The sequence below is a fragment of the Crotalus tigris genome, unplaced genomic scaffold, assembly GCF_016545835.1.
Source record: "Crotalus tigris isolate CLP2741 ecotype Arizona unplaced genomic scaffold, ASM1654583v1 scf7180000020347.5012614909:4044961, whole genome shotgun sequence".
Taxonomy (NCBI): Eukaryota; Metazoa; Chordata; class Lepidosauria; order Squamata; family Viperidae; genus Crotalus; species Crotalus tigris.
This window is the reverse complement of record NW_024097978.1, coordinates 2,380,340-2,407,838: the sequence shown is the minus strand read 5'-3', so window position 1 is coordinate 2,407,838 and position 27,499 is coordinate 2,380,340. Positions and strand designations below refer to the sequence as shown.

General features: G+C 43.6%; 2 protein-coding genes across 5 annotated transcripts in view; both read right to left on the bottom strand.

Annotated features, from left to right (window-relative positions):
* Window positions 1-1,061: 1,061 nt before the first annotated feature.
* LOC120318677 lies at window positions 1,062-10,469 on the bottom strand. Its single transcript, XM_039366638.1, has 3 exons — window positions 10,458-10,469; window positions 9,609-10,336; window positions 1,062-1,961 (listed from the first exon to the last, which is right to left on the bottom strand). Exons 1-3 carry the CDS (start codon window positions 10,467-10,469, stop codon window positions 1,952-1,954), a joined length of 750 nt encoding a protein of 249 aa, XP_039222572.1. The 3' UTR covers window positions 1,062-1,951.
* Window positions 10,470-23,205: 12,736 nt separating this feature from the next.
* Window positions 23,206-27,499, bottom strand: part of LOC120318696 (protein regulator of cytokinesis 1-like) — a 42,920-nt gene continuing 38,626 nt past the window's right edge. For 3 of the 4 annotated variants that reach the window (XM_039366676.1, XM_039366675.1, XM_039366677.1), the window contains one exon: window positions 23,206-24,499. In XM_039366676.1, coding sequence (XP_039222610.1) covers window positions 24,389-24,499 — 111 coding nt within the window. In that variant the 3' untranslated portion in view covers window positions 23,206-24,388. The remainder of the gene's footprint in view (window positions 24,500-27,499) is intronic. The other variant, XM_039366674.1, reaches the window with a different exon arrangement.

The following is a 27,499-nucleotide window of genomic DNA, read 5'->3' as shown; positions in this document are numbered from 1 at the left end:
GAGCGGAGCTGAAGAGCTTCCCTTCTGTTTTTCTTCCGTCGTGGGGTGGAGACGGTCGACTTCCTCGTCCGGATCCTCCTCGGAGTTCCTTTGGGCGTCTTCCTGGTGCACGGATGCAACCTCTGGACTGTTTCTGATCGGCCGCATGTTCTTGATAGCGCCGCCTGCTGCTTCTTCTGCGGTGACTTCCCTTAAGGCATCTTGGTAGGACAGTTCTTCTTTAGCGAAAAGTCTCTGTTGTAGATCTCGATGCCTTAACCCGCACACGAATCGGTCCCTCAGTCGTTCTTCGAGGTCTTTGAACTCGCAGTGCTTGGCGGCCTTCCGTAATGCGGCGATGAATTCTTTGGCCGACTCACCGGGCCGTTGATCCCTCTGCTCGAAGGTGTGGCGCCATGCGATGACGGACATCTTGGGGTGGAAGTGCTCTTTCAGTAGCTTCTTCAGATCTGCGTAGCTGACAGACTCTACTGGAACAGGTGCTGCAAGGTTTTCTGCGATGTCGAAGGCGTCTTGACCGCAAACACAAAGCAGGGTGGCAGCCTTCAAGCTCTCTTCCCTCACTTGGTTTGCCTTGAAGTAGTTCTCCACCCTGGCTACGTATGACTCCCACCGCTCTGGATGTGAGACGTCGAATTCCGAAAGCCTTCCGATTTTCGCCATCTTCAGATCTTCAGGAGACGGGTCTATCAGCCAGCCTACCCCCGAATGCGCACCGGATTGGCGGGCAGCTGCCGAGTCGACGCCGTTCCTTTCCGCCGCTCAGGACTCCTTGGGTAAGCTTACACTTCTTCCTTTCCAGGTAGTGCAAGGCATCCCACCCTCGTCGCCAGTGTTGAGTCCTTGGCGGGAAGCAGACACGAGAAGCAGTTGAAGTTCTCAGTTTCCTTTATTCAGCGTTCAGCTTACAAGTAGATGGCTTCAGCAGCTCCCCAAACCTCCCAGCTTCTTATATAGACGCTTCCCGGGTAAATGTGTTACTTTTCCCGCGCCAGCACCCGCGCATGCGCACGGCGCTGGCGACAGCCTGTCTGGTCCCGGGCAGCTTTGCACCTGCCTGGGACTGCCTGCAAACGCCCGAGCCGTTTGCAAGGCTCGGGACATAACAGTTCCTATCAACTCAAACACTAATATTAAATCCTAATAAAAGCAGACTTTAAGGAGGTGATGAGTTTACACATAAAAAGAGAGATGTCAACATAAGACATGGCTAAGAGATGGAAACATTAGAGGTCACATTTAATACAGATGACACTGATGTGGTAATGAATAAAAAGATTTATCACCAAGAAGGCTGAATTATTGTCTCCCTACTTCTTGCAGAATATTCTATATTTAATCATATTTTTAAATGACAGTGATGGTGATAGTTCTAACATAGGTTAGAAAGTTTTCAGATAATTAATAATCACTAAAGTTATGTAAATAGAAAAAAGGTTATGGCGACTTAAATGGAACATCCCTAGTTGTGGGGAAATCATTCAGAATATTTTTTTTAGAATGTTCTGAAAGAAACAACATGCTCTCCTTTTTCAATGTACTCCAAGTACCAAGCTAAATAAAAGGAGTTTAAAAATGCATTTTCGATCCCTCAATCATGTAGCACAAAGAAATACATTGCTAGAGAACATATTAATACTGATATTTCTTGGCTAATTCATGGCACAGCATTTCAGTAGTTACCAACTAAGGAACAGAGAATAAGAAAACAAAGTACTAATTCAATTATTTTTGTGACATAGTATTAGAGTCCTCTTGGGCTATTGCTCTCATTTAGCTGAACTTCCTCCTCTGCCAATAATACATTGCTCAATTATTTATAAAAATACTTCTTCCTCTTCTTCTTCTTCTTCTTCTTCTTCTTCTTCTTCTTCTTCTTCTTCTTCTTCTTCTTCTTCTTCTTCTTCTTCTTCTTCTTCTTCTTCTTCTTCTTCTGTATTTGAATAAGTTCTTACTTCGTTCTTGTTATACAACAAAAGGTAAAGAAACAATAGTCACTTGGATATTAGCTTTAAGCTTCTTCAGAAGCTGATGCAAGAGTATTACTCTTCCATTCATGCACACTCCATGATATTGCTCAACTATATCCAGCAATACAGCAAATTACTCACTTTCCCTATTTCCTTACCTGGCTTACACACCCCATTGGATGTTTATGCAATAGGGCTATGAGCAATGCTTAATCATGGTTCCGGGGCTTCAGATACAGTGAATTATCCTTCTTGATATGACCTTCCTGTTCAAGTCCATCTTATGACTGTGTCATAACTATGTCTATGTCATAACTAATTACAACAGATCAATATAGTACATCAAGAAAGTTCAATCCTAATATGTATGTACAAAGAACAAACAGCTGCTTCCTTCCAGAGCCATAAAAATAGGGGAAGGAAGGAAGCAGCACAGCAGAGAAATATACAGCCTCAAAACTTCAGATATGTTCCGTATGCCTGCAAGATAACTTCCCTTCAGAATTACATGAAAGAACACAAGGGAAGCAAAGTCAAGATCAACATGCTATCCCGTGTTGTTCTCATGCTTCTCTTACTTTATCAAATTTGAAGGAATCCCTTCCACTGAAGCCTCACCTGAGCAGACACCCCCCCTCCAAGGGTGCATCAATAGTTAAGAGAAACAAGCAAAGTAACCTGAAATAAAGACACCAAAAGTGTAGAGAATGCTTCAAACAGGACTAAAACTACAGGTCGTCCTCGACTTACAACAGTGCATTTAGTGACCGCTCAAAGTTACAACAGCACTGAAAAATGTGACTTATGACCATTTTTCACACTTACAACCTCTGTAGCCTTCCTATGATCACATGATCAAAATTCAGATGCAGGCAACTGGTTTATATTTATGACTGTTGCTATGACCTAAGATCATGTGATTACCTTTTGTGACCTTCTCACAAGCAAACTCAAAGGGGGAAACCAGATTCACTTAACAACCATGTTACTAATTTAACAACTGCAGCGATTCACTTAACAATTCTGGCAAGAAAGATTGTGAAAATGGGACAAAAGTCACTTAACAAATGTCTCACTTAACAACAGAAATTTTGAGCTCAATTGTGATTATAAGTTGAGGAGTACCTGTATGCCTCTGTAGGAAAAATCCATCACAATAAAACAAAATAAATATGTCTTCAAAATACAAAACTTAAATACATCTTCAGAATACATCTTTATAATTTGTCCCCAAAATAAATATAGACTGTGGAAGATTATGGTAAACAACTGATACATTACAAACAATGCAGTTCATTATTGTGGAATAATAACATAACCAACAGCGGAAAATAAAAGCACATATTCCCACGTTGTATATCCTATAAATCCTGGAATTTTTAGAGAACACGTGATTGGATTTAGATAGTGTCTGAGAGAGACATGGACACAAGTCTTACTCTAAATTTGCTAGCCCATTTACAGTCACCTCCAGTAATTTTCCCTATCATTTGACTAAGCCTTCCAAGTGTTCATGTATAAGAATTATTGTTCAATTCTGGCATTGGCTGAATTAAGTTGTTCTAATGGGAATCCCACAAACATACCTTAGATCAGGGGTTCCCAACTGGGGGTGCGAGAACTTGGGTTTTCAAAATTATAGTGTATATGCATAATTCATTGCCGTTATTTCAAACTTTTGTAAAGGGTGTGAGAATATATCAGAATCGTTCTAGGGGTGCGGGGTATAGAAAAGGTTGGGAGCCGCTGCCTCAGATGGACATTAAGGCCTCAATCCACATGGATTGAAAGCTCATGTTGCCAGCATATGTACCAATAAAGCAAGAAATATGGTTGGGCATGTCATAAATAGTTTTGACATGAACATTTTTCTTTCTCTTCCCCTTAATAATCTTCTCTGAATTAATGACCTATCCATCTCCAAGTATTAAAAGTACCAAACAGAGGAATTGCAACCCTCAGTAAAACTGAGGTTACTAAATGGGATTACACAGGGATATCAGGCTTTCTCTAGAAAAGGGCAATGATAATTAGAGATGCCATGACTTAAACCTTACCACAGAGCTATTGAAATAATAATAACAATAATAACAATAACAATAATAGTTGGAATGGACCTTGGAGGTTCCAACCCCCTGCTCAGGCTGGAAACAAATGGTTGTCTAGTCTCTTCTTAAAAACTTCCTGTGTTTAGAGCATTCACAACTTCTGAAGGCAGGTTGTTCCACTGATTAATTGTTCTAACTGTCAGGAAATTTCTCCTTAGTTTTAGGTTGCTTCTCTCTTTGGTTAATTTCCATCCATTGCTTCTTGTCCTGCCATCAGGTGCACTCCCTCTTCTTTGTGGCAACCCCTGAGATATTGGAAGACTGCTACCATGTCACCCCTCGCCCTTCTCTTCATTAAATTAGATATACCCAGTTCCAGCAACTGTTCTTTATATGTTTTAGCCTCCAGACCCCTAATCATCTTTGTTGCTTTTCTCTGTACTCTTTCTAGAGCAGTGGTTCTCAACCTTCTTAACGCCACGAACCTTTAATACAGTTCCTCATGTTGTGGTGACCCACAACCCTCCATCCAGCTGGCTGGGGGGGGTATCAAAAACTTGACCTCAAAAAAAACCCCTCGAAAAAATGGGAAAGTATAGGTAGTCCTTGATTTACAACAATTCGCTTAGTGACTGAAGTTACAGCAGCACTGAAAAAGCGAATTATGATCATTTTTCACTTATGATTGTTGCAGCATCCCCAGGGTCATGTGATTTACATTCGGATGCTTGACAACTGATTCATACTTATGACGTTTACAGCAGTGTTTCTCAACCTTGACAATTTTAAGGCATGTGGACTTCAACTCCCAGAATTCCACAGCCACCAATGCTGGCTGTGGAATTCTGGGAGTTGAAGTCCACATACCTTAAAATTGTCAAGGTTGAGAAACACTGGTTTACAGTGTCCCAGGGTCACGTGTTCAATGGCCAGGGGGCGTGGCCAGCTGTTCACTCAGGTTGCAGAGTGCATGTGGGGGGGAATCTGTGGGTCTCTGGGATGGGACTGGGGTGGGTGCCTGCCTTCCTTCCCTCCCATTGTCCCTTCCTTCCTTCTTTCCTTCCTTTCTTTCACCTCCTTCATAGTCTCTTCCTCCTTCCCACCCTCTCCCATTGTCCCTTCCTTCCTTTCCTTCCCCTCCCTTAGTCTCTTCCTCCTTCCCTCCCTCTCCCATTGTCCTTTCCTTCCTTCCTTTCCTTCACCTCCTGCTTAGTCTCTTACTCCTTCCCTCCCTCTCCCATTGTCCCTTCCTTCCTTCTTTTTCTTTCCTTCACCTCCTTCTTAGTCTCTTCCTCCTTCCCACTCTCTCCCATTGTCCCTTCCTTCCTTCCTTCCTTCCCCTCCCTTAGTCTCTTCCTCCTTCCCTCCCTCTCTCCCATTGTCCCTTCCTTCCTTTCCTTCCCCTCCCTCAGTCTCTTCCTCCTTCCCTCCCTCTCTCCCATTGTCACTTCCTTCCTTCCTTCCTTCCTTCCTTCCTTCCTTTCCTTCACCTCTTGCTTATGCTCTTCCTCCTTCCCTCCCTCTCTCCCATTGTCCCTTCCTTCCTTCTTTCCTTAACATCCTTCTTAGTCTCTTCCTCCTTCCCACTTTCTCTCATTGTCCCTTCCTTCCTTCTTTCCTTCCTTTCCTTCCCCTTAGTCTCTTCTTCCTTCCCTCCCTCTCCCATTGTTCCTTCCTTCCTTCTTTCCTTCCTTTCCTTCCCCTCCCTTAGTCTCTTCCTCCTTCCCTCCCTCTCCCATTGTCCCTTCCTTCCTTCTTTCTTTCCTTCACCTCCTTCTTAGTCTCTTCCTCCTTCCCTCCCTCTCCCATTGTTCCTTCCTTCCTTTCCTTTGTCCCTTCCTCCCTTCCATTGTTCCTTCCTTCCTTCCCTCTCTCATTGTTCCTTCCTTCCCTCCCTCTTCGTCCCTTCCTTCCTTCCCCCCCTCCGTGCCCAGGAAGGGACAAGGGGAGGGGGATAGGCTGCCAGCGTGGCTGGGCGCTTTACTGCCGGCAAACCTGCCTGTGCACAGGCAGAGACAGAGGAGAGCTCACCCAACTCACTTGCTCAGCTTCTCCGAAAGACATGCTGCTTGCTAAGTTAGCAAAAGATCCAGGATCAGCTCAGGGCTACAGCTGATTCGCGCTTCTGCTAAATTAGCTGGCTTGAGCAAGTGTGCTGGGCAGGAGCCAAGGAGAGCAGCTACAGCTGCAGAAGCGCGGATCAGCTGTAGAGGCTCGCTGCGATCCTTGATAAGAGGGAGGGAAGGAGGGACAAAGAGGGAGGCGAAAGGAAGGAAGGAAGGAAGGAAGGAAGGAAGGAAGAAAGAAAGAAAGAAAGAAAGAAAGAAAGAAAGAAAGAAAGAAAGAAAGAAAGAAAGAAAGAAAGAAAGAAGGGGAGAGACGGAGGGAGGAGGAAGAGACCAAGTTCTAGCCAGGAGAGGCTTGGCAGCCCGGCTGCCGAGGAAAAGAAGAGCGCAAAGCCAAGGAGAAGAAGGTGGCGGTTTCCTCCCAAAGGGGGCTCCTTTTCTCCACCCCTTCCCTGGGTTTGTGGGGAATTTCTTGTCACCAACGCTGATAGGTGCTCTTGAGCCCGCCGCGAGCTTTCTCGCCCCTTTGCTTCTCCCCCCTCCCCCGCTTTCGTGAGGATTGTGGCGCCCTTGGGAAGTTTTGAAGCTTAGGAGAGGAGGAGGAGTCCCTTCCTCCTTCCCTCCCTGTCAAGCCCCGGCGGGCTCAACATGAACGGGCGGAGGAGGAGTCGAGGACAGGCGGGGTGGCAAAGGAGACCGGCGCTGTCGCCAGACCTCCTGGCTGAGAAGCGCAAGTTCGGGGGTCGCCAGCTGACCGGCGCAGGAGTTCAGCGCCGGCGGCCTCCACTTAGCTGACCTGCCTGCACAATAAGTCAATCCGGTTGCTGCACAATGAGTCCCTGGGGAGGGCGGGGCCTTGCTCTGCGCCTGCGCTCTTCATGCGCCCCCTGCAGGGCACATTTGGTAGACTTCGTGCAGACTGCCGCCAAGCAGCATATTTTCCACAAACAAGTGAGGTGAAGCGGAGGGGGGTGGGGGAGAAAAGGCGGTTGACAAGCCCTGCCTAAGACCATTGGAAATATGTATTTTCCTATGGTCTTAGGCGACCCCTTTGAAAGGCTTGTGCGACCCCCAAAAGGGTCGCGACCCACAGGTTGAGAACCTCTGTTCTAGAGTCTCAACATCTTTTTTACATCCTGGTGACTGAAACTGGATGCAGTATTCCAAGTGTGGCCTTACCAAGGCATTATAAAGTGGTATTAACAGTTCATGTAATCTTGATTCTATCCCTCTGTTAATGCACCCTAGCACTGTGTTGGCTTTTTTGGCAGCTGCAGCACACTGCTGTGCAAGTGTGCAAGAACAAGACTGACAGCTAGAATTCTTTTAATCTTTATTAGCCAAGTATGACTAATGTCTCCGGTGCATAAGCTCCCAGTCCTTAAAGAATATATTTATATATTGTGCACAAATTTTTTGTATGTATTCATCACAATCACAATCCCTATAACGGTATATATTCACTTTAACTGCTTTCATTAATAACATCCCAGTGGTAACTAAAAAGAGATTCATCCAGATGTTCGCCATAACAATTGCCCACTTACAGGCCTGATCATGTCAACTACACATGACAGCAGATTTTAAGGTATCAAGTCTCTATAAATAACTGCTATTTCCTCTGAAAGGATTGATCAAGTACAAAACTAGCTTTAAAACTGCCCTTTCTTCCACATTTGATTGATCCTCAAATTTATGGGAAGGAAAGGAGATAAACCTCTATATCTCAGGTTGTGTTCTGCAGTGGATGCAATATCCCAATAGGCTCTTCAAATTCAGAGGCAAGTCCTCATAGCATAACCTTGCTTTCTTTTCAAGAAATCCTTGGTGCTGGGCAATGGTTAAAAATCAACAGGCATTATTTATGCCTGCCCACAGAGAAAAAAAATAAGGAGATAGAGAAAGTCCATTTTATCTGTGGTGCAAAACAGGGCAGGGAAGTATTTTTCCCAGGATAAAAATAAAGAGATAAGAAAATTGCAGCCTTTCAGACAAGCCACTATTAAGACACAGAAACTTACTCTGCCTCTGCATCATTTACAATTCATGAAGCTTTTCTTTTTCCTAAGAGAAATTATTTTTGTCTACTAATAACCTGCCCATGCCACAGAGCCATTTAAGAAAGGAAAAACCTAGTTTGGCAAATAAACAAGAGGAAGTCATTTGCATTTGCTGTTCCAGTAGGGAAAGCTTTTGCGTACACAAAGATGAAGTGATAGAAAAAGTTTTTTTCCAATTAATGTGTGCCAGGCATCCATTAGAGCAGAGGTTCTTAACCTGGGCGATATTGCCCCCCAGGGGGCGATTTCATTTTTCAGGGGGGCGATGGAACAAAAAGGGGCGATGCGGGGGCGAAGGAACAAAAAGGGGGCAATATGGGGGCGATGGAGCGAGAAGTTTGGGGACACTTTTGAGACTTTTTTGTACAGCGAATCACTGTATATCTGTCATACAAAAACATCAGATCGCTCGCTATTAGTGGATTGAATTGTGTTTTCAAATGTTCCTCCAGCTAGCTTCAGTACAGAATGCCATACATATGTGAATATGCATTGCTTATCTTATGCGTGTTGCGCAGCAGCCTCTACCCATACCGTGGCGCGCCATTGGCCAGAATATGGGAGATATGGGAAAAAGACTGGAAATAAATTATTTGTATCGATATGTCCTGATGACAAGTTTAAAGAAAACAAAAAGTGTTTGCATAAATCAAAGAACTGTTTCCTATGTTGTGATTGAGAGGTTATGTTGGGGGAGGGGGTGATGACAACTTTCTCACTGGCTCAAGGGGGCAATTCGTTCAAAAAGGTTAAGAACCACTGCATTAGAATGAAGGGATACTCCTCCCTCCTTAAAAAAAAAAACTGCAAACATAAAAAATTGGGCAACTTTAAAAAAAGGAACACTTTGCACTTCTTAGACAGACAGTTTTACTTGGTAGAAAGAAGATCAAGAAAACATCAGCTGCTGGCTATTTCTCAGCATAAGACCTCAAAAATGGGGTGTGGAGGGACGGGGAGAGCTGCTATAACATCCACAACTAGACAAGCAAGCAGACAACGCCATTGGCAAGACAAACCCAAATCCCTTAAAATAATACACTGCTAGATTTTCAAGTCCTCCAGAACTCTCCAACTAGCCAGATGGCTTGCATTCCATGTTGCCCAATGAGAAGAAATGGGCCGATTAATTGATTGATTTTGCATCAATTACCCACGTTTATTTAAAGAGTCCCATACTGGAGAACTCATTCATTCTGGGTTTTACTAATCACAATTTATAAAGGTCCTAAAGATGTTGCGCAGCTGGGCAAATATGAGATGGAATGGCGGCATCCCTATGGAGAGAACAAGCTTCCACTCGCCCGAAGTCGGGGGGAGGGGGTTTGGGGAGGTGGGGGGAGCGAAAAAAAACGACAGGCATTCTTCCCCTTGGGCGCTTCCCCACCTGCAGAAGTGGCGAGACCGGCCGTCCCCCGCGTCACGCGCCCGCCACGAACACTTTCTTCGGCATCGTAGCGTTACCTTCGCAGAGGTAGCCGGCCAACCCTCAGATGAAGTCGATGCAACAGTGGCAAAAGGTGGGCTTGGTGAGGGTAACCCTCCTGAAGCAGTGCCCAGGCGGGCTGCCTCGAGCCGTCGGCGGCTGCTTTGGGGAGGCAGGCGGCGTCTGGGGCTGGTGGTAGTGGGTTTGCTGCAGAGAAGTCGAAGAGGACGACGACGACGATGGCGTGGGCAGCGAGCGGCTCTTGCCGCCTCTGCCCATCAGTGGGCTGGACGCCGGGCTCAAGCCGCGGCTGCCTCCCAGCAGGGAACGAGCTCCTTCTGCCATGCTGAGGCGGCGCGGCTACAGTTGCTGCCGGCGTTCCCGAACCAGCGCAGTCTCCCGTTTTTGGCGAAGGCGGCTTTCCCTCTTTTCCCAAGCGGACGCGGGGCGCTTGCTCGCTCCTACTCCGGGCCGCCTCCAGGGACGCGCCGCCAGCGGCAACAGCAACAGCAGCGGCGGCTCTAGCGAGACTTCCGCCGCGCTGCCAGGTAAGCCAAAAAGACGGGCGGGCCGTGGGCGAAGAGAAGGAGGAGGAAACCGAGGAGGGACGCAGAGGGCGGCGCTTGGAGGCGCGGACGGCCGCTGCCCGCCTTCGCCTCGAGTCCACCTCCTGTCGGGCCGGCCGCGAGTTGAGCCGGAGTCTGAGGAGAGGTGTGAGGAGGGCGCGGACGCCTCGAGCCTGAATGGCAGCATGGCTCCCTCGGTGCTAGCCTCTTGCGCGTCTCTGGGGAAATGAGCCCTCCAATCTGGATGCCGCACCGACCTCTGAGGTTAATCAGACGGAAGGACGTCAGGCACAAGTGGCGGGACCCACCTGACTCTCTCACCCACTTGGGCATACAGCGAGGGTGGCGAGGGCACTTGGGCTGAAAAAAGTCCACACGGAAGAACCACGCATAACTCTTGGCCCAACGTCCACTGTACTACCGTGGTCGTCTGGATTTTTTCAGGTCTGGTATGATGACCCTAATACCGGTAGTCCTCGATTTATGGCCACAATTAAGTCCACAATTTACGTTGCTAAGTGAAACATGAATTAAGTGAATTTTGCCCCATTGTACAACTTTTTTGCCACTGTTAAGTGAATCGTTGCAATTGTTAGGTTGGTAACAGGGTAGTTAAATGAATCTGGCTTCCCCATTGACTTAGCTTGTCAGAAGGTTGCAAAAGCTGATTGCAATGACCCTGGGACATTGCAACCGTCATAAATATGAAACTAGTTGCCCAGAATCTGAATTTTGATCATGTGACTATAGGGATGCTGCAAGAGTCATAAGTGTGAAAAATGGTCATAAGTCAATTTTTCACTGCCAAGGTTGACTCAGCCTTCCATCCTTCTGAGGTCGGTAAAATGAGGACACAGATTGTTAGGGGCAATATGTTGACTCTGTAAACCGCGCAGTGTTTCCCAAATTTGACAATTTTAAGGCATGAGGACTTCAACTCCCAGAATTCCACAGCCAGCAACGCTGGCTGTGGAATTCTGGGAGTTGAAGTCCACATGTCTTAAAATTGTCAAGTTTGGGAAACACTGGCTTAGAGAGAGCTGTAATGCACTGTGAAGCTGTATATAATTCTAAGTGCTGTTATTGTAACTTTGAACGGTCACTAAATGAACTGTTGTAAGTCGAGGACTACCTATAAAGGACGACTTAACTTTTTTCTTTTTCTTTTCTTTTCTTTTCTTTTTTTTTTTTGTGCTTCCAGTCAGGGTTGACTCCTGGCAACTTGTCTGGGCAAGTACCTGGAATTTTCTTGGCAAGGTTTTTTGGAAGTGGTTTGTCCTTGCCTTGAAAAATAGAGACTGGCCCAAGGTCACCCAGCTGCTTTTGTGCCTAAAGCAGGACTAGTACTCATGGTTTCCAGTTTTTTTTTAGCCTGATACTTTAATCCCTTCATCGGGGTGTCCAACCTTGGGAACTTTTTGTGGACTTCAACTCCCAGAATTCCCTAGCCAGCATCTCAACCTAACTTATAAAGATAGATATTTCCCGTTAACCAAGGGAGCCAGCATTGTCTGAAGATACTTCCATGGTCATGTGGCCAGCCTGACTATGCGCCAAGGTGCATGGAACACTGTTACCTTCCCACCAAAGAGGTACCTATGTATCTCCTTGCATTTGCATGCTTTCAAGCTGCTAGGTTAGAAATCCACAAGTCTTAAAGTTGCCAAGGTGGGACACCCCTGCACTACATCAACCTGGTCTCAACTTAACTTATAGCTTCTTGTTTTTCCCTTTGAAACCTGGGGCAATGATCACCTCTGAGGAGGCATTCAGAGATACAAGGTCCCCTCCAGGGTATTTTTAGAAAAAACAGCCTAAACATGCTCAGAGAATCTTCTGCTGAACACATATGTTTTAAAGCGTCAGATTTTTTTTTTTTAAAAAAAGATGCAACTGTTTTGGAACAATATGTGAATGGAAAACAATTGGGGGGGGGAGGTTGCATTTTGCCCATTCTCTGTTAAATTCTGTTTGAAGCAATAAAATGTTTAAACTGCATGTGCTAAATCGAGTGTGGTTATTGATTTATTTTAAGTTATTCTGGATAAAAATAAGCCTATCCTTCACAGATACAGGAACATTGACCTCACAATGTTTTAAAATACTGATCATCAGCATTTTTGTTTAACTAGTCATGTCCTAGTTCAGTTAATATTAAAAGGAGTAAGGAGAGGTTCATACATATCTTAGGGTCATTCTGCACAATTGCCAGTGGGCAACATTTCAGCCATCACATTTTACACCTCGAGTCAAGGGAATCATCTAAGCTCACCTCTATCCCAACAAGGAGTCGGTTGCAATAATACTTTCTGCATCACTTCAAAAGTGATGTTTCCATCCACATAGTTTCTCTGCCACCATCTAGAGCAGTGTTTCTCAACCTCAGTAACCTTCACGTATGTGGGCTTTTAACTCCCAGAATTCGCCAGTTAGGACTGGCTGGGGACTTCTGGGAGTTGAAGTACATAGATCTGAAAGTCACTGAGGTTGAAGAATAGTGATCTGATTCTACACAATGTCTGTGTTGCTGTTGGTCATTACCCAGAGCTGCTTGCATGCCCTCTCCTGGTCATTCTCCTGTTGCTGCCCTTCACAAGCCATTTTCAGGATATCTGAATCTGATGAGAAAAATACACTAGAATATTTTTTTTTTTTAATCTCAGGTTACTTCTTCAGTAAGTGGTACTCCTGATCTCATTCTATCTGCCCATGCAGCCAGTGTACCAATTCTTAAGTAATAGCTGAAGAGGACCTTTCTTTCTTTCTCTATTTAAGAAACATGGATGGATTACCAACAAGTGGACCTTCCTTGTTTTGGTTTTAAACTAGATGAAACTGACAAGTATTCTGCCAGTTTCCCACAACTGAGATCAGAATGTTGGTTGCTAAGCAAGGCAGTTGTTAACGTGAGTCGTGCCTGATTTCATGATCTTTTTTGCCACTGTTCAGTGAATCACTACAGTTGTTAAATGAATCAGGCGGTCGTTAAGCAAGTCCAGCTTCCTCCATCAGAAGCCTGCTGGAAAGGTTGCAGATGGCAATCAGATGACCCCCCCCACAATGCTGCCAATTGTTGTCAATAGATGTAAGTTGCTAATTTTGATCATGTCACTGTGGGGATGCTATGAAAGTTGTAACCAGAAGGTTTGGTCTTATCAGTGAGGAATACTGGAAAGTCACTTTTTTTTATTGCCACTCTAATTTCAAACAGTTGCTAAATAGATGGTTGTACATCAAGGACTACCTGGGTAGTGTTGTTTTTCTACCATTCTGCTGGTAAATGCATTGGATGGGAAGATGTCAGGTGTGAGGGATAATGAGTGGAGGTGGGTTCATTAAAAAAAGTTCTATCAATAAAAGCCCCATTCCTGAAGACCACTCATGGAAAAGAAAGCAACTGGCTTTTATTAAAGAAGTAGAGAACCAGGGAAATCAACCAATCAGGGACTGTAGCAACTGCTATTTAGAGAGAACACATGGCCAAAATTATTGCCAAAGCTTAAAATCCAGGCAGAAATTTTCTAAACTCTTCATTTCAACAAAGGAGACAAGCAGCTTAAGGCTACAATGCAAAATAAAATTTTAAGCTGCAAACCAAATTATGTTACGACTTACAGCTATGTGTGAACCATGTCACTATTTATTTCTGATTATACTGGAAACATCTTCATTTGCATATTCAAAAACCCTAAAAGATTTTAATATGTACAGCTTGAGAATATTAAAGTATCAGGTTGATTTCATGCAACTTCAAGAAATCAAAAGCTGAACTAAAATGATACCAGATCTTCGAAATTATTCATTGCAAACTCTATTATCTATAATACTACGTATAAAATAGATTTAAGCAATGAAAAAATCGGAACATGAGTGCATTATTTGAATATTCTGCATCCCTACAGTAGAATAAAACTCTTCTTAATTTGAAAAGTGGAACTATTCCTACGGATAGCTAGAGGTATGCTTTAATTCTGTGGGAGTGCAGAACTTGGCACCAACACAAAATATTTTGACTGCTTGAGCTTTCATCTGGAGAGGGGTAGATAGCTAGACAGAACAGGTTTCTGCTTTTGAAGATTGAGAAAAATGTGCTTGAAACAGGAGGGTAATAACTAATATTTTCCATGAAAAACTAGTGCTGCAAATCTCTAGTCTTAAAACATCCAATACTTCCACACACCCCTCAGGAGAAACATGCACATCTATCTTTCATTTTCTTGGCTGTTCATTACTTATCATTTGGTTACTCATTCAGTTTCAATGTGTGAATTTGCTTCTTTTAAAGTCTCACCTTCAGCATAACTAGGTTTTTTCCCAGAATGGCCGGGCAACCTAGAGTATCACAGGTAATACCAATCCTAGCAGGTGTAGCTTAGGGATATTGGGTAACCTCTTGTTTGTCATTTGCTATGTTGTCTAAGCCCTGTAATAGATAGATCACACATACATATAGTATAATGTAATAGTGCAAAATATAAATCTGGTTTCTGATTTATGTGCCTCCTGAAAACAAAAAACAAAAAAAAGATCAGAGAAAATAGATTTTGCTTTGGCTTTTTACCCTTGTTAAGCATTTATTATAAAAAAAGGAATGATTAATCATACAAATAATTTAAAAACCTATATTAAAGTACACTGAACTTCAAAGTAAATTTTCTGAATTTTGGAGAGAGAATTAAGCTTATTGTCTACCACACTGGATGGGTAACATTTCGATGTAGAATCTATAAATCAGCTTAATTTTAACACGTTCTACCTTTCCTTCAGTCAGGAGACCATGAGATTACTGAAACAAGTTTAATGCTCAGATATCCTTCCTGCTTTTACAATGATGTAAATCATACATTGCCATCATTAAGCCATGGTTTGAAAGACAGTGCTGAAGTGTGACTTTATACATTCCTCTTTTGTTTCTATAAATCAAGTTGTTGACAACCAGCTCTATAGCCTGATAGCACAGGTGATCCTCAACAGTTTGTTTAATGACTGTTCAAACTTAAAATAGCACTGTTATAACTGTCTTTCAAACAACCGTTGCAGCATCCCCATGGTCACATGATTAAAATTCAGCTGCTTGGCAACTGACTCATATTTATGACGGTCGCAGGGTCTTGAGGTCATGTGACCATCTTCTGTGACAATCTGACAAGCAAAGTCAAGAGGGAAGCCAGATTCATTTAACAACTGTGTTACTTCCACAACTGCAGTGATTCGCATAACGGCTGTGGCAAGAAAGGTCATAAAATGGGGCAAAACTCACTTTACAAATGTCTCACTTGGCAACATAAATTTTGGGTTCAGTTATGGTTGTAAGTTGAGGACTACCTGTAGAACAGTGGTTCTCAACCTTCCTAATGCCACGACCGTTTAATACAGTTCCTCATGTTGTGGTGACCCCCAACCCCCCATCCAGCTGGCTGGGGGGTATCAAAAACTTGACCCCCCCAAAAAACCCCGAAAAAATGGGAAAGTATAGGTAGTCCTTGACTTACAACAATTCGCTTAGTGACTGTTTGAAGTTACAACAGCACTGAAAAAGCGAATTATGATCATTTTTCACACTTATGATTGTTGCAGCATCCCCAGGGTCATGTGATTTACATTCGGATGCTTGACAACTGATTCATACTTATGACGTTTACAGTGTCCCAGGGTCACGTGATCAATGGCCAGGGGGCATGGCCAGCTGATCACTCAGGTTGCAGAGTGCCTGTGGGGGGGAATCTGTGGGTCTCTGGGATGGGACTGGGGTGGGTGCCTGCCTTTTCCCTCCCATTGTCCCTTCCTTCCTTCTTTCCTTCCTTTCTTTCACCTCCTTCCTAGTCTCTTCCTCCTTCCCTCCTTCCCTCCCATTGTCCCTTCCTTCCTTCTTTCCTTCCTTTCCTTTACCTCCTTAGTCTCTTCCTCCTTCCCTCCCTCTCTCCCATTGTCCCTTCTTTCCTTCTTTCCTTCCTTTCCTTTACCTCCTTAGTCTCTTCCTCCTTCCCTCCCTCTCTCCCATTGTCCCTTCTTTCCTTCTTTCCTTCCTTTCCTTTACCTCCTTTTTAGTCTCTTCGTCCTTCCCACCCTCTCCCATTGTTCCTTCCTTCCTTCCTTCCTTCCTTCCTTCCTTCCTTCCTTCCCTCCCTTCCCCTCCTATAGTCTCTTCCTTCTTCTCTCCCTCTCTCCCATTGTCGCTTCCTTCCTTTCCTTCCCCTCCCTTAGTCTCTTCCTCCTTCCCTCCCTCTCTCCCATTGTCCCTTCCTTCCTTCCTTTCCTTCACCTCCTTTTTAGTCTCTTCGTCCTTCCCACCCTCTCCCATTGTTCCTTCCTTCCTTCCTTCCTTCCTTCCTTCCTTCCTTCCTTCCTTCCTTCCTTCCCTCCCTTCCCCTCCTATAGTCTCTTCCTTCTTCTCTCCCTCTCTCCCATTGTCGCTTCCTTCCTTTCCTTCCCCTCCCTTAGTCTCTTCCTCCTTCCCTTCCTCTCTCCCATTGTCCCTTCCTTCCTTCTTTCCTTAACATCCTTCTTAGTCTCTTCCTCCTTCCCACTCTCTCTCATTGTCCCTTCCTTCCTTCTTTCCTTCCTTTCCTTCCCCTCCCTTAGCCTCTTCCTCCTTCCCTCTCTCCCATTGTCCCTTCCTTCCTTCTTTCCTTCCTCTCCCTTAGTCTCTTCCTCCTTCCCTCCCTCTCTCCCATTGTCACTTCCTTCCTTCCTTTCCTTCACTTCCTGCTTATTCTCTTCCTCCTTCCCTTCCTCTCTCCCATTGTCCCTTCCTTCTTTCCTTCCTTTCCTTCGCCTCCTTCTTAGTTTCTTCCTCCTTCCCACTCTCTTTGTCCCTTCCTTCCTTCTTTCCTTCCAATCCCTTAGTCCCTTCCTCCTTCCCTCCCTCTCCCATTGTCCCTTCCTTCCTTCCTTCCTTCCCTTCACCTCCTTCTTAGTCTCTTCCTCATTCCCTCCCTCTCTCCCATTGTCCCTTCCTTCCTTCCCTCTTTGTCCCTTCCATTGTTCCTTCCTTCCTTCCCTCTCTCATTGTTCCTTCCTTCCCTCCCTCTTCGTCCCTTCCTTCCTTCCCCCCCTCCGTGCCCAGGAAGGGACAAGGGGAGGGGGATAGGCTGCCAGCGTGGCTGGGCGCTTTACTGCCGGCAAACCTGCCTGTGCACAGGCAGAGACAGAGGAGAGCTCACCCAGCTCACTTGCTCAGCTTCTCCGAAAGACATGCTGCTTGCTAAGTTAGCAAAAGATCCAGGATCAGCTCAGGGCTACAGCTGATTCGCGCTTCTGCTAAATTAGCTGGCTTGAGCAAGTGTGCTGGGCAGGAGCCAAGGAGAGCAGCTACAGCTGCAGAAGCGCGGATCAGCTGTAGAGGCTCGCTGCGATCCTTGATAAGAGGGAGGGAAGGAGGGACAAAGAGGGAGAAGGAAGGAAGGAAGGAAGGAAGGAAGGAAGGAAGGAAGGAAGGAAGGAAGGAAGGAAGAAAGAAAGAAAGAAAGAAAGAAAGAAAGAAAGAAAGAAAGAAAGAAAGAAAGAAAGAAAGAAAGAAAGACGGAGGGAGGAGGAAGAGACCAAGTTCTAGCCAGGAGAGGCTTGGCAGCCCGGCTGCCGAGGAAAAGAAGAGCGCAAAGCCAAGGAGAAGAAGGTGGCGGTTTCCTCCCAAAGGGGGCTCCTTTTCTCCACCCCTTCCCTGAGTTTGTGGGGAATTTCTTGTCACCAACGCTGATAGGTGCTCTTGAGCCCGCCGCGAGCTTTTTCGCCCCTTTGCTTCTCCCCCCTTCCCCGCTTTCGTGAGGATTGTGGCGCCCTTGGGAAGTTTTGAAGCTTAGGGGAGGAGGAGGAGGAGTCCCTTCCTCCTTCCCTCCCTGTCAAGCCCCGGCGGGCTCAACATGAACGGGCGGAGGAGGAGTCGAGGACAGGCGGGGTGGCAAAGGAGACCGGCGCTGTCGCCAGACCTCCTGGCTGAGAAGCGCAAGTTCGGGGGTCGCCAGCTGACGGGCGCAGGAGTTCAGCGCCGGCGGCCTCCACTTAGCTGACCTGCCTGCACAATAAGTCAATCCGGTTGCTGCACAATGAGTCCCTGGGGAGGGCGGGGCCTTGCTCTGCGCCTGCGCTCTTCATGTGCCCCCTGCAGGGCACATTGGGTAGACTTCGTGCAGACTGCCGCCAAGCAGCATATTTTCCACAAACAAGTGAGGTGAAGCGGAGGGGGGGGGGAGGGAGAAAAGGCGGTTGACAAGCCCTGCCTAAGACCATTGGAAATATGTATTTTCCGATGGTCTTAGGCGACTCCTGTGAAAGGCTTGTGCGACCCCCAAAAGGGTCGCGACCCACCGGTTGAGAACCGCTGGCTTAAAGACTGGTAGTTTTACAATGATTCAAAGATATTAACGGCCATGAAATGGATGCTTTATAGTCTGTTAAGCACTCCTGGCTGTAAGAAATGGTCATGTCCCCCCCCTCACACTCACATGATCACATGTTGGGTGGGCCAGCTTTATGACCAGTTGTGGTGTTCGATGATTCTATAACCACAATTTGTGATGTTTCTGGCAAAAAAAAGCCCATTCAAATAAATGGGTTCGTTTAATGATTGCCGTGTTCATTTAACAACTGCTGCAAAAAAGTCCTGAAAATTACCTCTGGTTATGAGGGTGCTTCAACTTACGACTACAACAACTTATGACCATAATTATGGTGTCAATTACAGTCATAAGTCGAGGACTATCTGTAGAAATTAGAAAATTAGTGAATGAATTGTGAACATGCATCATATTGCCTCAGTACTTTGAATGTTATATTATTTTAGGAATGGGGGAAATTTTATGTGATAGTGTAGTCTGACAAAAAAGCAAAAAAAGTAACCAAGGGGAAGAGGGTTGGTTGAAAGTTTTTGGCTTTTTTCAGTAGTAGACAGAAGTATGTGTGAAAAGGGAGAAGAGAAGAAAAATGGTTAAAAATATAACCACAGAATTGAATCAAAAGAGACAATCTGTAGTTCTCATCAATCCTAAACAATCCTTAGATCCTGAATGTGTTATTTGCCTCAGTTTTGATATGCAGTGATATCAAAATAGTTATCCATGCTTTGGTTAGATAAGCTTAAGCCTTTGTAAAACCCAGCCCACAATGCATATCTTTTGCATCCTAATGCCTACATTGGTGTAAATTTCAAAATTAGTGTATGTGTATATTACATTATACTTATGCTATAATGTATAATATAAACATGTACATAAAAATATGTGTTGCAACAGTATTTTTTTAAGAGAAGCTATTAAGTTTTAATAAAATTGAAACGGAACTAACCACATGCTTTTCCATCTGGTCAATAATCAGAGTATATGTGGATCTTCAATCCAAGATTAAAGTTATCAGTTTTCAAATGGCATTTTTTAGTTTATTTTAATAATATGTTGTCTTTTCCTTTTAACGTGTGGCAAAACCTGGTGATAACATGTGCATAGGGTTCTGGTGAAGGCAGCAAACCACCCATTTCAAAAGAAATTGGGATGAAAAATGTGGTAAAAAGAATGTAGATAATTAAAAGAAAAATATTTCTGGGGGGAAAAGTGTCAGGGAAGAGTACAGTGGAATTTTCAACTATTTTCTTTTCCCAGGGAGAGCAAAGCATGATTTTTAACTAGCAAACAGTATATTTTTACAGCCACATTAGCTGAAACTCTCCTAGGAATAAAATGATTCTCAGCAAAATAAGCTGGTATGGAAAACTATTCAAAGAAACCATTTGAAATTTATGGGATAGCAAGAAATTCAAAATGTAGTAGCTAGTCAACTGGGATATATGAAATGAAAATATTAAATGAACCCTCTTTTTCCATATTTGTTTTTAGGTGCAGTTAGAAATAGGATTTGAAAAAGGGACCAAAGGAAGGGTCTTGAACCCAAGCTAGAAGACTTACGTAAAATGTAATGATTTATTACCCATTGTTGCTAATGAAGATCTCTTGATAAAAAAGCAGAATCAAATTTAGTTGACTAAGAAATTAAATTTGGTTTCATATAATTATATAGTTTGTTAAATTACAGGTGGGCATAGAATCAACATTATGGGTTGAGGAAGAAAAAGGTATTAGTAGCAGAAATGACATCAAGGTTTCCTATGGTCAGAGAATATTATTTTTAACTGAGGTGAGAATAAAAAAAAAATGGGGCTATTTATATAGGATTAAGACAAGCCAGAAGAAAAAGTAGCTGAAGAGCAACTGCAATTAAAAGAAGGTTATTTGTGAGAGTTGGATAAATTAATCCCACCAGCATGTGCCTTTATTCTATCTTGAGTTATTCAACATTCATAAAGCAATCTTCAAATACAGGAAGTCCTCAATTTATGACCACAATTGAGCCCCAAATTTATGCTGCTAAGTGAGACATTTGTTAAGTGAGTTTTGCCCCATTTTACAACTTTTCTTGTCACAGTTGTTAAGTGAATCATTGCAGTTGTTAAGTTGGCAGCCTGGTTGTTAAGTGAATTTGGCTTCCCAAATTTGACTTTGCTTGTCAAAAGGCCACAGAAATTGATCATATGACCCTGGGACACAGCGACCTTCATAAATATGAATCAGTTGCCAAGCGTCGGAATTCTGATCCCATGACCATGGGGATGCTGCAACGACTGTGTGAAAAATGGTCACAAGTCACTTTTTTCAGTTGCTGTTGTAACTTTGAATGGTCATTAAGCAAACTGTTTTAAATCGAGGACTACCTGTAATCCCAGACAGAATAAGGATTAACATTCCCATCATGCAAAACATTCACACAGCCAATGATTATTTCTTCTTCCAAGATACCATAATTTAAGGAAACCCCTGGCTCCTATCAATACCATTACTAAACTGTAATAAACCTAATATTTAGCCTATTGCTCCAGACCTTCTATGAATCTATGCAGTAAGGAAACACAAGTTAGACATATCAGAAAATCTGAATAACTAGGTTGGTTGGCAGATTTGCTTTTCTTGCACTCTTCTAAGGATGGTTGGTGCAGGGAATATAGAGGTGTGCTTTTGGAAGTCTGCAAAATGTAATTGCAATACACACCTAGTCTCAAATTACATCAAATATAAAATATAGCCAAACAAATAGCTGTTGTAGATCAAGAGGAAATAATTGCATCTACTTTTTAAAAAAATGAATTTCATTATCAAGCAAAAGTCTAAAAACAGCTGAAGTTTTTAAGATTCATACATCTCCATTTCTCTATTCATCACTTACACTATCTGCCAGCAAATCTTACTGGTAAACTATATCTATTTTCCATTTACCATTTGGAAACTATTCCAAGTTATCCCCTTAGCAGCATATCTGAGATAGGCCTTACCTTTGCTTTTACCATTTTTCTTACATTCGACGAATAAGAGTTTTGTTTGACAGCACATACATTACTCCAGCACTGTTCCAGTGCCTGCTCTCTAGTTCTTCCGCTATAAGGAAACTATCCAATATTTCTTGTACTGTACAGCTTTATAGGGCAAAGTATTAGTTTATAAAGAACACGAGTTATGGAATAAAATAAGCATTTAATTAGAAATGATGTCAGATAACCACTAACATGGCAAATTGCAGAACCACGCCTGCCTTGAGTGATGGGGGGAGAGGGGACTGTCAGACTGTTTAGTATTTGGATGAGAGACCACTAAGCTAGAATAAAAAAAGAAAAAAGAAAAAAAAGCCATTCTGGTAGAAGGCAATAGTAATTTCTTATCAAGAAAATTTCCCAGAAGTGTCCATGTAGTTAAACATAACTTGAGAGACTTGTTTGAGGACTAGAACAGGGGTGTCAAACTCGACTTATCGCAACTTTTGTTTTTCCATTGCCGGCGATGGGGTGGGCACGGTTTCACCATGATGCATCCAGCCTGTGGGCTGGCAGTTTGACACCCCTGGACTAGAGCACTGTCTTATAAAATCTGTTCTATGTCTCACACTATTATGCAGCTCATTATCTCATCCAGCTGGTTAAAAAAAAAATCAAGAATGGCATTCATAGCGATAGTTGCTTCAATTGGCCTTTTGAGTTATCACTTGAATGTCATCAATCAATTATTAAACATAGTTAAGAGTAATCCATCGGATTCAGATAGTTAGGTTTATACAAAAAGGTAAACCAGACCATTTATTTTCTCTGAATAATTTATCTAAAATGAATGGGATCATCCTTGATTCACTGAGAATATATTACGGGTAGTAAAGAGGCAGCTTTCTGGATAATCTTTTGGGGGACTAAGTTGTCTACTTAAATTCAGTACTGGCAATCAAAATTCTCTGGGAGGAAGCTAACAATTTCTCATTCATGAAACAATTGCTTTCTGCATGCCTAAAGGAGAAAGTAAGTCATATCTAATGTACTATAATGGAATTTACTTCCAGATATTTATTCAAAGAACTGTAATGAAAGTAAGGATAATTTTTTACATTCTTCTATTTGTTACGTAAACAGTCATAATGAATATTCTTCATTCTGTACTATGACCTTTCCTTAACAACTTAAAACTGTATTAAACTTATAATCTTTTCAACTGTACACAATATTTTCAACAAATCTTATGCAAACATACATTATGAAGAAGTATTTTCTCAGAAATGGAAAAATACTGATCTGTTACTTTTAAAAAATATGTGAATATGAGATGCGATTCAGCATACACTTTGGAAAGTCATGCTCCTAAACATTTAGTATTACAGGTCTAATGAATTTTTATATAAGTAATTTTGTATAAATCCAAGAACTGAACCCCTGCTAAGAATGTGAACTTTTCTTAACATTTGCAGTTTTATTATGGTCCATATGAAATATTTTCAGTAGAATATTTTGTAGGCAAAAAATGGACCATTGCGGTGTTCATCATAACTTTGCATGTCATGTTTCCTATGATCAATAAGACAATAGCTGAGCTTTCATTGAGTAGCAGTCAAAACATTTTTGCTAAGTTTAGAAAGCCCTTTAATATCTAAAAATAAATAGCAATAGCATTTAGTCTTACAGTATATACTGTTTCATAGTGTAGGTCTTTGGTTGTTCAGGTTTTCTCCCGCGTAAAATTGGAAGTGTCTTGGCAACGTTTCGACGAAGTCTCATTCGTCATCTTCAGGCTGGTGTTTTCAGCTTCGTGCTTTGAGCAGCAATGTGTGGTCTTAGCTGTTTCTTCCTTTTAACTTTAACTTTAACTTTCATAGTGCTTTATAGCAGAGTTCCCCAATGTTTCCAGCTTTGCGGATGGACGGTGGGGGGATGGTTCTGCGCGAGCAGCATGCCTGCCACTTACATAAACAGAGCGCATGCGCTCACCCACTGCTTGCGCAAATGAGGATGTGCATGTACACTCACTGGCCATTATTGCAGCCCAGTTGTAAATCCGTAGCCCACAGGTTGGGGATTCTGCTTTACAGCATTTTTAGAGTGGTTTACAATGTCAGCATATTGCCCCCTCAACAATCTGGGTACTCATTTTACCAACCTTGGAAGGATGGAAGTCTGAGTCAACCTTGAGCCCTGTTAGGATTGAACTCCATATTGTGGCAGAGTTAGCCTGCAATATTGCATTCTAACCACTGCACCACCAATCTATTTATCATAGATTGATAAATATAGATTATTTATAAATCAAATAAATTCTGAAAAGTAATATCACAAGAGGCACAATTATTTGCTTACCAAAATAAGACTAAATTCTTTCTATAAAAAAAATCTTAACCTCATATACAGAGCAAAATTAAATAATATTTCCTGATACATTTTTACAATAAAAATTATGTTGCCAGAACCAGTTAGAGGTGTTAATTATACATACAAACAAAGAAAGCATAGCTTGTATTCCTTTAATATCCAAAACAAACAAATTAGAGGAACTTAAGGTACTTTTGAATAAGCACTTATGGAAAGATTATTAACACGTCAGTTCAAGTTGAGTTCAGTTTTTTGCTTTTTTGTTCAAAACTGTACTGATTCAGGAGTTTAGGTTAAAGCTTACAAATGAAATCCAGTGTATCATATGTGGCTTCTCAGACACATTGTTATCCTCTCTCTAATCCTGAGGGAAACACCTGTGGATGTCAGTCACCAAGCAGATCAGCCAGTAATTGAGCAATCAGGGAGAAGTATAAATCAGGCTGGCTCATGTGCCATGTGATACACAAATGCCTTGCCCACAATGAAAGAAACCCAGCCAATGTTGATCAAAAAGTGGATTTGCACTGTGTTCCCCCAAACCTGAAGATACAACTGTTCATTATTTTATTACCTTCAACAACCAGACCAAGTTTTAAATAGAATTGTGATCAATTTTACTCACTTTGGTTTGAAGTGACAGTTTATCAGGAGCAGAACTGCTGGTTGCTGTGTTACTACAACTAGGTGCTAGGGTTGAGGCCACCTGAAAAATATAGTTATAGTCAGAGATAAGAAACTTGTGGACATTTCAATTAGCAGCACATTAAAGTTTAAAACCAATACTAATTTATAAGAACATATTCTTAGGTTATCTCAGTCTAGACAAAGACCTTTAAGAGTCTTCTTTTTCAGGACTACAGTACTGTACTAGATTAAGGCAATAAAAATTCAGATAAAAGAAAGACAGGAAAAAAAGATAACTTCTTATTGCCATTTTAGTGGGTAACAACTGTTTACCGGGAATGTGGAGTCCTTGGTGCTGAGCTTGGTTGCTTGCAGATGATACTACCTAATTGGAAAATGAAATATCTGCAAGCAAACAACCAAGCTCAGAGACCTCAAGACCTTCCCAGTTCAATCCAGGGCTACGTAAATTCTCTTTGATATCTGATTAAAATAACTATCAATTAATTAATCAGTGGAACGGCTTGCTTTCAGAAGTTGTGAGTGCTCCATCACTGGAGGCTTTTAAGAAAAGACTGGACATCCATTTGTCTGGAGTCTCCTGCTTGACCAGGGGTTTGGTTTAGAAGACCTCCAAGGTCCCTTCCAACTCTGTTATTCTGTTAAAATTATCTATGCCCTACAAACCTCCTTTCTATATGGCTGTTTTTTTCAATATTATTTAGAAACTGAAGTTGATTCCAAACAGAATAGCAAGTTTGGTCAACTGAAGCTAGGACTGATATGCTAATACTGTGAGATTTCCAGCCCTAATTATAAAAAAAACCCCATTCTGCTGATTTTAGCTTCTAAAGCCATCAATAGTCTAGGACAGGAGTCTTCAAACTTGACCCTTTTTATGACTTGTGGACTTCAACTCCCAGAATTCCTCAGCCAGGCACGGTGGCTGAGGAATTCTGGGAGTTGAAGTTCACATGTCATAAAAGGGCCAAGTCTGAAGACCCCTGGTCTAGGACTAGCATACCTAAAGATCGACTTCTTGAGTTCTTTATCAAAAGCTATCAAAATATAACCTCACCAAGTGAAGTGAACTAGGTGGCTACTAGGGACTGCATCTTCTTAGTACTGGCATTAGCTGTGAAATGGCCTCGTCCAAGAGGATGAGGCATCTTTGTTCTGATCTCTTGGATACTGTTGAGTCCTCAGCTTAATGGCGAATAAGCACAGAACATCTCGAAATGTCAAGAAGCCTTTATTGTAGTCTCTTCTGTTCCGTTACAGCTCTGAGGCACGCAGGCCTCTCTGCTTCTCTTAAGAACGCTTCCCCGGGCCGAATGGCAACATTTGGTGCGCTCCGCGCCTCGCGCATGCGTGTGAAGCCCACGCCAGCCAGTCTGGTCCCAGGCAGCTTGCAACTGCCCGGGACCATTGCAACGTCCCGAGCCTGCCTTTGCAGGCTCGGGACACAACACTCCTTCCCCCCCGCCCGGCTAAGACTAATAAACTATATGAATAGTTACACGCGACCTCAACACGAGCGTGGTGTGCCAACCCATGCTCCAAATGGTACCGGGCTATTGTTCTGGGGATTAATACCCAATGCCCGTATTTCCAATGTTCCCAACAGCAGACACCCTCTCGCTGTTTCTGCTTTGCCAGCAGAGTTACAAAGTCCTCAAGTTACTTAGGAGATCTCTTGTCTCTCTGTGACCTCCTTAGACCCTGAGAATCCCCAATTCCATTTTGCCCAGAGGATGACATGAAGTTGCCCCCTCTTTCAGACCCTGGTGGTCCCCATGGACCGTGCCCTGTTGCTTGGTCTGCTTGCTTGCCCACCGGGCTCGTCAGACCAGGATTTTGTTCTCCCAATAACCTGGTTGACCTGCCTAGTTGCAGGCTCTCTGGCCCCTCTATAAAACTGCCATTGTTAGGCAACTCTTTAGAGCCTCCCAGGCCCACACTGGACCTATCAAGGGGCTGCATTCCTTCACTCCCCAGTCCCATAACGGGACTGTCTGGGGTTTCAGTATTTCCCCAAAACTCAGTTGCCCCCCCCACCTATGCCGGAGGTGTCAGAATTGGGATTTGCCCCTCCAACCACCTCCCTGTGTGAATGCCTCCTTCTGGAAACAGTAGCAGTACTGGGCCAACTAGACTGTTTGTGTGCCAGTTCTCTTGCAATGTTTGAGTTATTAGAACGCTCCCGGTTATTCTCCCTGACTGGAGTGCTGAATGGTATTGGTGAATGATGAGTATGCCCCCTGGGTGACTCCCTGGCTGGAGTAGGCACTGGTGCCTGTGTGCTTTCTAGTTCCCATGGATTCCTGCTTGGAACACTTGCGGAATCTTGGAATAGGCCGTCTGTGGCCTCTCTGTTTGGGCCCGGCTGCTGCCAACACCCATCCCTTTGCCCATAGTGGTCCCCCTCCGCCCTGGAAAAGGCCCAGGAGTCTCTGAGGGTAAGTCCAGTCTTGTACGCAGCTGGTCGATATGCTGCCAAAGGACACGAGCATCATCCAACGAGACCTCGTATGACAAAGGACCAGTAACCTTGCATACTACAGCAGGAACCCACAAGTGACCTGGCCCGTAATTACGGGTCCATACCGGGGCACCCACTTGCAAATACCTCGGTGCCCTGGGTTGTGTAGCCTTAGGAGGCTGTCTGTCCGGGTGCAACCGGTCAAGTTTAGTAATCAGTTTGTGCCCCCAGCGAAGTTCAGCTGGGCTTTTCCCAGTAGAAGTTGAAGGTGTGGTGCGGTACGCAAGAAGAAAGTCTGCCAACCTGTGGTGCCAGTCCCCATAGGTCAGTTTCTTTAAAGCATCCTTGGTGATGCGGACCATCCGTTCAGCCATACCGTTGGTGGAAGGGTGGAAAGGTGCAGAGGTGGCATGACGAATCATGTTGGCCTGTAAGAAAGCTTGGAATTCAGAAGAGGTGAATTGAGGGCCATTGTCAGACACCAAAACATCCGAAGCCCATGTGCAGCAAAAATCCCCCTCAGTACTTGAATCGTCTTGGCAGTGGTGGTGGAAGAGACAGGTACAACCTCAAGCCATTTTGAATGGCTATCAACCA